Source organism: Daucus carota, chromosome 5 (genome assembly GCF_001625215.2).
Source record: "Daucus carota subsp. sativus chromosome 5, DH1 v3.0, whole genome shotgun sequence".
In the NCBI taxonomy this organism is placed as follows: domain Eukaryota; kingdom Viridiplantae; phylum Streptophyta; class Magnoliopsida; order Apiales; family Apiaceae; genus Daucus; species Daucus carota.
In genome coordinates, this window is record NC_030385.2 from 31,867,403 (window position 1) to 31,880,600 (window position 13,198).

General features: G+C 33.8%; 3 protein-coding genes across 4 annotated transcripts; 1 reads left to right on the forward strand and 2 right to left on the reverse strand.

Moving 5' to 3' along the window:
- Positions 1-364: 364 nt before the first annotated feature.
- Positions 365-2,789, reverse strand: LOC108219716 (hexose carrier protein HEX6). 2 transcript variants are annotated; one of them, XM_017393219.2, is made up of 3 exons: positions 2,533-2,789; positions 1,850-2,172; positions 365-1,596 (listed from the first exon to the last, which is right to left on the reverse strand). In XM_017393219.2, the coding sequence occupies exons 1-3, from the start codon at positions 2,669-2,671 to the stop codon at positions 532-534; spliced, it is 1,527 nt and encodes a 508-aa protein (XP_017248708.1). In that variant the 5' UTR covers positions 2,672-2,789; the 3' UTR covers positions 365-531. The 2 variants fall into 2 exon arrangements, with proteins under 2 accessions (XP_017248708.1, XP_017248709.1); XM_017393220.2 differs by having other exon boundaries at positions 1,850-2,200.
- Positions 2,790-2,979: 190 nt separating this feature from the next.
- Positions 2,980-5,402, reverse strand: LOC108219715 (hexose carrier protein HEX6). Its single transcript, XM_017393218.2, has 3 exons — positions 5,008-5,402; positions 4,351-4,673; positions 2,980-4,138 (listed from the first exon to the last, which is right to left on the reverse strand). Exons 1-3 carry the CDS (start codon positions 5,144-5,146, stop codon positions 3,074-3,076), a joined length of 1,527 nt encoding a protein of 508 aa, XP_017248707.1. The 5' UTR covers positions 5,147-5,402; the 3' UTR covers positions 2,980-3,073.
- A 4,174-nt stretch (positions 5,403-9,576) lies between these two features.
- On the forward strand, positions 9,577-11,408 carry LOC108222209 (putative expansin-B2). Its single transcript, XM_017396115.2, has 4 exons — positions 9,577-9,844; positions 9,971-10,083; positions 10,451-10,638; positions 10,729-11,408. Exons 1-4 carry the CDS (start codon positions 9,631-9,633, stop codon positions 11,093-11,095), a joined length of 882 nt encoding a protein of 293 aa, XP_017251604.1. The 5' UTR covers positions 9,577-9,630; the 3' UTR covers positions 11,096-11,408.
- Positions 11,409-13,198: the final 1,790 nt, after the last annotated feature.

The following is a 13,198-nucleotide window of genomic DNA, read 5'->3' on the forward strand; positions in this document are numbered from 1 at the left end:
TATTATTATTTTCAAATAAAATATCAAGAAACTATATAATACTTTACAATCATTGTATTTTATACTTGATTCAAGATTTAATCAGTTTATAAATACAAATTTTAAAGGTCATAATTTGTGCTACACTTTTCTTTATAGTATGTGCGTCATGCTTTTATATCCATCAGTTTTATAAAAAATAATAGATAAATGAATAATATGATTATGTAAATATTCCATCTTTATGACTGAAAAATCATAAAGAAAAATGGATAAATTTAAAGTATATATGATTTTGATTTTAGTCCCATAAATACCTTAAAAATCATGAAGGTTTAATAATAAAATCACACATTGGAAATTGAGGCTCAAGAAACCATTGACATATTATGAAAATTCATAGAACAGTGATCATTTCATATCTTGTCTAAAAATCAATCACTTCACTTCATATTCCAAGGGAAGATGAACTATGATATTTCCCATTGCATGAAGTTCTGCTATCATGTATCAGATTATCTATGCAATACTAAAATTCTTATGCTTGATAGATCATATGACTTCATTGGATGCATCTCCTCTCACTGCATTCTTCCAAAACCAATGTCCTTGCCACACTCTCTCCATTTGCTCAATCGGCACATTTTTCGTCTCAGGCAACAAAAAGTGCACAAAAAGTGTCATCACAAGCACCCAGCCTCCGAAAAAGAAGAATATCCCAGACTTGAAGTGACAAAGCATGGCTAAAAATGTCTGAGCAATTATAAAAGTAAACAAAAATCCTACTGCAACTGTTATACTTTGGCCAGCTGATCTTATCTCTAGTGGAAATATTTCACTTGGAACTAACCAGCCTAATGGCCCCCATGACCAACCAAAACCAGCTACATACATACATATCAAAATTAGAACTATGTATGACCAGCCTTTGCTGATTCCACCTGCATCCCCAAGTTTAGCAGCTAGTACTGCTCCTACCATAATTTGTGACACAAACATTATAATCCCCCCGGACATAAATAATGTGCGACGACCTAGTTTATCAACGCTCAACATTGACAGGAATGTTGTGACGATGCCTACAGAGCCCGTCACAACTGCAGACATGAGTGATGCACTTTCACCTAAGCCAATTGTGCGAAACAAGATTGGGGCATAAAAGGAAATCACATTGATTCCTGTCACCTGTTGGAAAAAAGGAATAGCAATTGCCATGACTAGTTGAGGCCTATATTTTTTCTGTAATATGTTTTTGAATGGTTTTCTGGTGGTCTTTGAAGTGTTGCTTGCTTCAATCAGATCATCTAATTCAGCTTGAACATTGTCTGTGCCTCGTACTTTTTGTAGCATTTTCTTGGTCTTTTCATGATCAGTTCCACGCTGAATTAAGCTGTTTGGTGTTTCTGGCAAGAAAATTGCACCCACTGTTAATACTGATGCCGGGGCTGCAGCCATTGCTAGTGATATTCTCCATCCCCAACCTGCCTCAATTTTTTGAGTTCCGTAGTTTATAAGGGTGGCCATTAAAACTCCGATACCTACACTAAACTGAAATCCCATGTTTATGGCTCCTCTTAAACTTGGAGGTGCCATTTCTGAGAGATAAAGTGGAACGGACTGCAGAAATAAAAGAAAAAAAATATATAAATTAATACTACTGGTGTTTCATTAGGAAAAGATTTGCTGAGCATCTATACGTTTTGGCTGTAATTTTCAGTTCGTATTATTTCTATGACAAAAAACAAATCATTTGAGGATTTTTCATAGAGGATTGATGCAAAATGTTACTTATTAGCATATGGATTTATCAAATATTACTGGAATCAGGTATAACATAAATAAGGAGTAGAATGAGAGAAGACATCGTTACCTGATTAGCAAAACCAACTCCGACTCCAAGCAAAACACGGCCAAGAATGAGCATGTAGACATTATAACTCCATCCTCCAAGGCCTGAACCAGCTAAAAATGCAATTCCAGCAACAATAATAGTTGGCTTACGACCGAAGGAATCAGTTATGACTGAAGCTACAAAGGATGCTATGAGACCAGCTACATATAAAGATGATGTAAATAAGGTCAGAAGTTGACTCTCAAATTTGCAATAGTTGCTAACTTCTGCATCTTCTTTCATTCTCCTGTACACCTTTGGGAAGAACTTCTTCAGAAACGAATCCATTGACGTAACTCCACCTTCACAATATTTACAATTATGGCAAGTCTGTGACATATATAAATACATATTGAGTTTGTTTCTGTATCGCTAACCTTTTTTTCAACATATCATAAGTATGAAAAAGAAGTGAAAGATACTTCAGAAAATGAATTTTGACATTTTTCAGAAAAAAAATTAATTCCATGAACCAAACTGCTATATATTCCTCAGATGGAAATAAATTTGCAGAGAGTGATAACAGTACAATTTTAATGTCACGTTTGAAGGAATTAGCGCAAGCCTACAGAATTTTGTCATTTGTAGCTTGTAAGAGTGGAATTAAACATGCATCTGTGTACTCGACGCATATAGAAGAAAGTAACCAGTAAGTTATGAACCTGAGATTCCAATATCATAGCCGAAAAGGATGCCACCCATGGCAGCAACCATACATGATAATACAACAAAGAGTGTGATTTTTTTGCTGTAGTTATACTGCCCAACTTCATCGCCTTTCAGGGACATGCCTACTGCCATGGCTATCTACCAATAGATTTCTATTCTGCAGCTACCACACAGTGCTCTGGATCAGAAAGCAGATTTGTGTAACTTCACTAATTTCTTTTATATAAGAAGAAAAATAGTTGTAGTATACTACTAGTATTCCAAGTTTGACTAGTCTATTTATATAGAAATTCAAAGATAAGTGTTGATATTTGAACTGTCTGATATTTATAGAAAAAATGACTTAATTTGTATTTTCTGCAACACAACAATCAAATCCCCTGATGCCTGATACCAAATTAAGCACATAGAATGACTTAATATACATTCTTCTGTAAAAATCATCAGGAACTTTGATTCTTTTCATTGTATAGTATAATCCTGTATCAAATTTTTTACAGAATCTCAAAGTTATAAACAAAATACATCATATGTTCAAGTAACTTCATTATACTTGTCTCCTCCGACTACATTCTTCCAAAACCAGTGTCCCTTCCACACTCTCTCCATTTGTTCAATTGGCACATTTTTAGTCTCGGGCAACAAAAAGTGGACAAACAGTGTCATCACGAGCACCCAGCCTCCGAAAAAGAAGAAGATCCCAGACTTGAAGTGACAAAGCATGGCCAAAAATGTTTGAGCAATTATAAAAGTAAACAAAAATCCTACAGCCACAGTTATACTTTGACCTGCTGATCTTATCTCTAGTGGAAATATCTCACTTGGAACTAACCATCCTAATGGTCCCCATGACCAACCAAAACCAGCTACATATACACATATCAATATTAGAACTATGTATGACCAGCCTTTGCTGATTCCACCTTCATCCCCTAGTTTAGCAGCTAGTACTGCTCCTACCATAATTTGCGAAACCAACATTATAACCCCCCCGAACATGAATAATGTGCGACGCCCCAGTCTATCAACACTCAGCATTGACAAGAATGTTGTGACAATCCCTACACAACCCGTCACCACAGCAGACATTAATGATGCACTTTCACCTAAGCCAATTGTCCGAAACAAGATTGGTGCATAGAAGGCAATTACATTGATACCGGTTACCTGTTGGAAAAATGGAATTGCAATTGCCATGACGAGTTGAGGCCTGTAGTTGCTCTTTAGTATGTTTCTGAATGGCTTTTTAATTGTTTTTGTATTGTTGCTTGCATCGATGAGATCATTTAATTCAGCTTGAACATCATCTGTGCCTCTAACTTTTTGTAGCATTAGCTTGGTCTTTTTCTGATCAGCTCCACGCTGAATTAAGCTGTTTGGTGTTTCTGGTAAGAAAATTGCACCTATTGTTAATACTAATGCTGGGGCTGCAGCCATTGCCAGTGATATTCGCCACCCCCAACCTGCCTCAATTTTTTGAGTTCCATAATTGATAAGATTAGCCATTAAAACTCCGATGCCCACACAGAACTGAAATCCAATATTTATTGCGCCTCTTAAATTTGGAGGTGCCATTTCTGAGAGATATAATGGGACAGACTGCAGAAAATATTGGAAACATTCATGAATGAAGAGGACAAATTTTTTATGCAAAAAGAAGAAAAAATTGCTTGGCAGTACCAATTTTGCAAATATAAGTTATAATGCATTCAAATTTATCACATATTATTAGAATCAACAACAGTGTAATTAAAGAGTAAGACTATTATTCATCAAACAAAGAAAGTAAGATCAGAAATGAGTAGTGTTACCTGATTAGCAAAACCAACTCCAATTCCAAGCAAAACACGGCCAAGAATGAGTATGTAGACATTATAACCCCAACCGCCAAAGCCTGAACCAGCTAAAAACGCAATTCCAGCAATTATAATGGTTGGCTTACGACCAAATGAATCATTTATGATTGAAGCCACAAAGGATGCCACAAGGCCAGCTATGTAGAGAGATGATGTGAAAGAGGTCAAAAGCTCACTCTCAAACTTGCAATAATTGCTAACTTCCTTGTCTTCTTTCATTCTCCTGTACACCTCTGGGAAGAACTTCTTCAGAAATGAATCCATTGATGTTACTCCACCTTCACCAAATTCGCATCACAATCATTTCAAAATCAACTCCTTATCATACATAAAATTATTTAGAGTCTCTGTTTCAGTGCATGACACTTTGACTAACCTTTTTCCAAACATGCAAATAACATTTGAGCTTAATTACTTGTTCTGTTTGTTAAGTGACCAATTCTCCCAAAATCTCAAGGTGTTAGGAGAAGGCTTACCAGGATATATCATAATGTATTTTAACACTGTTTCCGTAAATCAAATTGCAATACTTTCTTAGGTAAATGGAAATAGATTTCAAGAATGTGTTCCAATCTTTAAAATTTAAAGCCTATAGAGAAAATAAGCATGAACCTGAAATTCCAATGTCATAGCCAAAGAGGATACCACCCATGGAAGCAACCATACATGACAATACAACAAAGAGTGTGATCTTTTTGCTGTAGTTGTACTGCCCAACTTGATCAGCTTTCATGGCCATGCCCACTGCCATGGTATCTACCAGTAGATCTTTATTATTCTAGCTACCACACAATTCTCAGGATCAGAAAGTAGATATGCGGGCAACTTCTTATTGCTCTTATTACAAGAGAGTGGGAGATATAAGTGGTGTCCAAGTCTGACTAGTCTATCTATATACAAACTACACTTCTTTATCAATGATTGGACTGATGTTGTAATAAAACATCAAAACAAGTGTGCTTAATCAACCAAATTGAATTTGATATATCCTGCTCGAAAATAGGGTTAATACATGCATGCAATAAATTTATTCCAAAGAGACCGTTCTGGTAATAACAGCACTCGGAGCTGGAGGTGAAGTGATTACAATTTTAGATAGTTGGTGAGACTTAAGAATCTTGTTGGAGCCCAGAAAGTAGACGCACCACTTAATAAGCTTTGTCCAAATAATATTTTTCTTTTTATTTATTAGAGCGAGTCCAATATAATATTATAAATAAATATACAAATATTACAAAAATTAATAAATAATTAATATAATTTTTATAACAAGTTAAGAGCATCTCCAGCAGTGTCTTAGTGTCTTCCTTATAAATATTATAAAATATTGAATCCTAGTGATTTAGGACAAGATTTTGTATTTCAACTCCAACAATGATCCCTATAATTCATTCCTTATTATTATAATAATAATAAATTTGGAAAGAGATTGATAAAAGATGGAAGGAAGAGAGAGAAAATAAATGACAATAAGAGAGAGAAATGATTTTTTTATTAAAGAAATCAAATAAGGCATGGCTAGTGGTGCCTTATTAATAAGGCATGGAAGGAGGATCCTAGTGATTTAAGGCACCTCTAAGACACTGCTGGAGCACTAATTTATGTCACATTCCTTATAATTGGACTTAAGATATGAAATAGGGAAGCTGCTGGAGTTGCTCTAACAACCCTTTTCTTTACTGACACATTTTCTAAATAGCACAACTATCTTTTTAACAGCATTTACATTTTACACTCTCAAAACATTTTCTAAGCGAAGCCGCAATATGTATGTGATTCCAGGTACGTTATAATAAACGATTTGAGTTAATTGCAATTGGCACCCCTTTGGTTTCGGCTTATTACACATTACATCTAATAATTTTTGAAAATACACTTTGCATCCCCAGACTTTTAGCCCGTAGACACTTTGCGCCCTTTCCGTTAAATTTTGCCGTTACCGTTAATTTTTGCAGGGGCATTTTGGGAAATTTAATTATATTTAATTAAAATCAGACTTTTATTTAAATTTTTTGACCATCTAAACGATATTTTTCGGAAAAACTTAAAGAACGAAAGTTGTAGAGAATAAAAAGATCTTCTTAGAACTATAAGGTTCAAAAATTTTCGTAATTCTTTATATAATTATTTTTAAAAAATTCAAAAATTAGCAATTTTGTAAAAATGAACAATTATTTTTAAATAATTATTTAAAAATGAAAAATATAATTATACATGATAAAAATCGAGATAATAGTACAACTCAAAACACTAGTTGACTACTGAAATCTCACTCCAAATAAAATTATATTTTTCTAAATTTTTTTTAATATCATCAAAATATATAAATGTTGACATCCGTACGGTTGGATCATCCAAAAATATTTTTAAAAAAATGTAAGCAGTAATACATGATAAAACACTAAATGCTTATACAAGTCAAACCACTAGTTGACTGCTAAGCTCTCCATCCAAATAAAATTATTTTTTTCCTGAAACCTTTTTAATATCATCAAAATATATAAATCTTCACATCCGTACGGTTGGATCATCCAGAAATAGTTTTTAAAAAATGTAAGCTGTAATACATGATAAAACACTAGATGTAAGTACAAGTCAAACCACTAGTTGACTGCCAAACTCTCCATCCAAATAAAATTATTTTTTTCTGAAACTTTTTTAATATCACCAAAATATATAAATCTTGACATCCGTACGGTTGTATCATCCAAAAATATTTTTAAAAAAAATGTTAGCAGTAATACATGATAAAACACTAGATAAGGTAAACCACTAGTTGACTGCTAAACTATCCATCCAAATATAATTATTTTTTTCTGAAACTTTTATAATAACATCAAAATATATAAATCTTCACATCCGTACGGTGGATCATCCAGAAATATTTCTTAAAAAATGTAAGCTGTAATACATGATAAAACACTATATGCTAGTACAAGTCAAACCACTAGTTGACTGCTAAACTCTCCATCGAAGTAAAATTATTTTTTTATGAAATTTATTTTATATCATCAAAATATATAAATCTCCACATCCGTACGGTTGAATCATCCAGAAATATTTTTAAAAAAATGTAAGCAGTTATACATGATAAAACACTAGATACTAATACAACTCAAAACACTAGTTGACTACTGAAATCTCAATCCAGATAAAATTATATTTTTCTGAATTTTTTTTAATATCATCAAAATATATAAATCTTGACATCCGTACGGTTGGATCATCCAAAAATATTTTTTAAAAAAATGTAAGCAGTAATACATGATAAAGTACACGATAATTGTACAAGTCAAACAAACCACTACTTGACTGCTAAAATCTCAATACAAATAGAGTTATTTTTTTCTTCTGAAATTCATATAATATCACTGATACATTTAGACCTCAACATCCGTAAGTATGGATCATTTAGTAAAAATGTAAATAACACTGTATACATCAGGGACTTGAACTCACTGTTGTTATTAATGTATACACCATCAGGGACTTGAACTCACTGTTGTTATTAATATATACACCATCAGGGACTTGAACTCACTGTTGTTATTAATGCGGTAAGGGTATGATAGGAAAATGAATTATGGAGGGGACATCAGTGATATAAAGTCACTGATCAGTGACTTTAAGTCACTGATGTACGCAACCAGCACCGTAGATCTCACCCAACCAACGATCATGATTTGTTGGTTGTAAAAATGGGCTGTACAATTGTGTACATCTAAAAATAAAAATAGAACTTCTGTAAGTACAATAATTTGCTAAAACAAATATTTTTCGCTGAGAAAACTTCACCATCAGTGTCCAAATCTAAATACGATCACAGATATATTAATATTAAATATTTTTAAAAATATTTGCTGACAAAAATGAAGGCCATGAATATTTGTTGACAGAGAAACGAGAGAGGAAAAGATTCGGTGGGTGAGATCTCAATATCAACGAGATTGTTAATATTATTTAAGATAATGGTTTCGGCATAAAAATCCAAGAAACTCAACAATAATTCGTTTTATTGCCCTTTAAACCAAAAGTCATACAAGTAAAATAACAGAAATTATAAATTTATATTATCACAATACCATGCATGAATGTCGTTTTGATAAACCCATACATAGAGTAGTATTAACTACCAATGGAGGGAAATGCGCACAATAACGACTTATAACCTCCATCAACGGCAGAATCGCAGAATTTTTGTCCAAAAGTTGACTTGTTGAGTTTGAACGTTTCATTGAAGGATTTTATATGCCCACCTCTGCCGACAATTTCTCATCTTTCTCTGGTTTTAGTACTTGTTTAGTGGCTTTATGACTCTGCACGAGGAAATTAAACCATAATACCAAGACATTGGGGATTAAAGTATTGATTAAGTACCCAAATCTCGCATGCTAAATTTCAATACCAAATATTGAATATAGAAAAATGCTAGTTAATTCAAACTTTCTTCCCAACTTCACGTGTCATCTTTTTCGACCTAATCCTGCATTTACATCAACATCATCAAAACATTTTTGCTGTTAAATATATTGACATACTCTCAAATATATTGATCACGGGCTCACGGCCCTTCAAAACGCATCATAAGGCAAAATTTATAATTTGTCAAAATCCATGATATATCCTTTTTGAGAATAATCCATGATATATCTGTTTAGTGATTTGGATAACTGTAAATAGTCTTTAGCACTCTGATTAATTTTTTGTTAATTATGATCTCTTCTCACTAGCTAATCAATTCGCAACTTGACAGTACCATGATTATTTTAGCTGTACTTGCACACTAATGATCGATCACATAATCTGAAGAGATTAGATACGTACGTGTACTTATGATGGTAATTTTAATCACAACCTTATGGATGAACTTCGGATACTAGAATCCTTGTAGTAATTTGAAACCAAGTTCTCAAGCTGAACAGAATTGCCCCCAAGTTGTGGCAGATTCAATGGTGACATGCATGTTCTTCATACACGACTGCTCAGTAAAGCCAGCGATAACGCCAAAATTTTGTGACGGACTGACGCCACAAAACAAGCCTATGAAAAACAACGAACATGGGGTAACTTTTCGTTCAACCATTTTCTTTGTATTTTTAATTTACTCAATATTATTGAATTTGTATGTGATAGCAACAGGGCACATGCTTTTCGTCTATATATTACAGTGAATTCAACACTGCAATGTCACAACTAACTTAGAGCAGAGGAGCTACTTGGCTAGCAGATATAACTATGGCTACTAATGTTTCCCCTGTGCTCTTTTCAGTTTCGAATTTACCACATTTCTTCATTGTTTACACATTGTGCTTGCTGGTTTTCTGTAGTCTTAATTTTAACTTGTGCTATGGGATCAGAGCAAGACATTTTAACTTGTCCACTGTAGCCACTCACTGGTCCACTGCTGGTGCAACATGGTACGGCAGCCCTCAAGGCGCCGGAAGCGATGGTAATTTTCATTCTGTTTTAGCTACATTGACTACTTTTTGAGTACCGCTGTCAACTTGACTGAGCCTTGAACCCTCGACCTCTGTTATATGTGCATGGATAATCTAACACTATTATGTACATGCAGGAGGATCATGTGGATATGGGGATTTAGTGTCTCAACCACCTTTTTCTTCAATGATTACTGGAATTGGCCCTTCCCTGTACAATTCTGGCAAGGAATGTGGAGCTTGCTATCAGGTACTTGGCTACACATAACAAAACATTACAAATAATGCATGAAAAATATAATTTACTTACATCAGCTAATTTGCTTTATCTTAACAACGTTGACTTGCCTTATATAAATATTATCATTTTGTACAATCCAAATGTTTACATTTGTGTGGGCACGGAAGTTAAAAAAATATGTAAAAGTAGTGGGATAGTTGATTTTTGTATATATAGTTGGTAAAAATTGAAATGTAAAAAATTGGATATATAGCGTGTAAAGAAATTGTTTTGACTGAGGGAGTAGTATTCACCTGAATGATGGCAAAATATTCAATATTTATAGTTCAGTGCTTGAGTCTGTTATAGTGGTTGAGAAAACTGTTGAATGTTGTAGGTGAAATGTACCAAACACCCTTCTTGCTCAGGCAAGCCAGCAAGAGTTGTGATTACTGACTTTTGCCCTGGATGCACAACCGAGAAAGCTCATTTCGATTTAAGTGGAACATCATTTGGTGCCATGGCCATTCCTGGTCAGGAGAAACATCTCCGAGATGCTGGAATTTTAGAAATCAGATTTGCTCGGTAATTAACTATTTTCTTGCATCCAGCAATCACACACTATACTCAGCTTATCTACAATATCTTAGACCTGACCTGTGACTTTAATTGCAGTGTTGCGTGTGATTATGCTGGGACAAACATAGCATTCCACGTTGACCAGGGATCAAACTCTAATTACATTGCATTCGTGGTTGAGTTTGAGGAAGGAGATGGTGATATTGGCGCGGTTGGCCTAATGGAAACCACCTCCTCATCAAAAACCTCGAGTACTAATGGCCAGGTAATCACAACTGAATGGAGGGGAATGCAACAATCCTGGGGCGCAGTTTGGAAGCTCGATGCTGGCGGAGAATTAAAACCTCCATTGTCAATCCAATTAACCTCTCAGTATACAGAACAGACAATAGTCGCAAAGAATGTGATTCCAGTAGGCTGGAAACCTGGTGCCACCTATCGTTCCGTGGTCAATTTTCTTTGACCCCCATCCGTGCTGGATAAAATCCAGCAGCCTAGCAATTATGTATAGTTAGTATGTTAAATCACGTCCCGAGAAAAGAATTGTACTGTGTCTCTGCATCAAGCAGGGGAAAAATGATCATTCTTTTTAGCAAGGAGACGAGAGTTCGAAATAATGAAACGGTGTGATGTTTCTAAGTGTCTTGTGTTTGACACAACATGTAACTTTAGTTTATGATTATGTGACTGTGGTACTAGATTGTAAGTTGGAAGTACTTGAGCAAATCAAGTCCATGCCCGTTTATGTTTTAATAAAGAGGTGTTTGTCACTTTAATGCGTTATGAGATGATAGTATGTAGGGCTGTAAATGAGAACCACTCGTCCACTCGGTGTTCGGTTCGATTTATGAACGAATCGTTCTTGAGCATAATTTAAAGGTTCGTTTTATAAATGAGCTGAACTTAAGTACAGTAGAGTTCGCGAACAAGTTCGAATTATGAGTTCGTGAACATAGTTCGTGAACTTGGCTCGTGAGCGTAGTTCGTGAACTAGCTCGTAAACATAGTTTATTATGAATTTATGATTCCTTAGAGTATAAATTAAAATATTGTTAGAATTTTAATTTATTTTTTTTAATTAAGTTAAATAACAAGCAAGCTCATAAATAAATTTATAAGTATAAGCTAGCTTGTTAGCAAAGTTTATTAAACAAGCCCGTGAACAAAATTAATAAGCAGTTGTGAGCAAAAATTCGAGAGACATGTTCGTGAGCGTAAGTTAATGAGCAGTTCGTGAGCAAAAGCTCGTGAGACATGTTCGTGAGCGGTTCACGAGCCGTTCGTGAACAGAGTTATTCCTTAATGAGTCGATCCTCAAATAATATTTTTGGCTCGATCCAAGATCGAGCTCGAGTTCGTTAATTTTTTAACAAACAATACACGAGCACTCTAGAGTTCGGCTCGGCTCGACTCCTTTAACCTAACAGTATGTGCATTTGTTCTTTCTTTGTATATGTAAAAACAAATATTTGATCAACCACTATGTTAGGTAGTACTCTCATCGTCCCACCAGGTAGTTTACGTTCACTGTTTACACGCATTTTGAGGTTCTTATAAAGGATAGGTGAATAATATTTTTTTAAATTATTTTTTTTCTGAATAAAAGTTTAGACATCAAACTTTTTTTCAATAATTTTTTAAAAGTTATATATAAAATGTAAGTATACTTTATAGGAGCCTTAAAATGCGTGCCAAAAAGTAAAGTAAAGCACCTGATGGGACGGAGGGAGTATGTTTTAACCATGCATTAAATATTAAACATGCAACTATAGCAATGACTCGAAGAAAATTGTATTCGTCTCCCCAGTACTCAAATATCTCCGTATCTGGTCAAGAAAAGGACCAGATATTGCACTGAGCGAAAATTGTGGTAACAAAAGCAGGGAAGAAATATTGACGAGGGTTGTACTGTGAGAGATATGCAGGTAATGAGGCAAAGTATATTCAGAGTATCTCATGGCCTCTTCAAAAAAATTTTATTTTTAAATTTAAATTTAAAAATTATGTCAAAAGAAATAGTGCTATAGCTGATTCCTAATAATTTACATTGTATTGTATTAGTAATAATCAAGTAAACAAGTTATCATTATAATTACATAACAAAATATATTTCAAGACTCTATCGACCTCTAATAGTTAAATTATTTTCAAATTTCATGTGATTGACAATTGAATGCATTATAATTAAATTAAGTGTGTGGAAGTCATGTTATTATATTTATTTTTATTCAAAAAAAATATAATTATATAAAAACTAGTTTAATATATACTTTCGTACACAAATTACGGTCTTCCATTTTTACTAAAATCTATTGTTACCAAATATAAAATTATATAAAGGGAAAATAGATTTTTTTGCCACTGAACTTATTGTGTTTTTAGAAACTTACCATCCAACTAAATTTTTTTTCCATTTACTCGCTAATGTTAGGTTTTGTTTTGTTTTTAGCCACCAACTTAGGTTCGGATTTGATTACTAGCATTATGATAATTTTTTGTAGTATCATTTATACATAGTGCTAGTATGTAATATTTTGATAATGTGTCATATATTTATATCTTTATA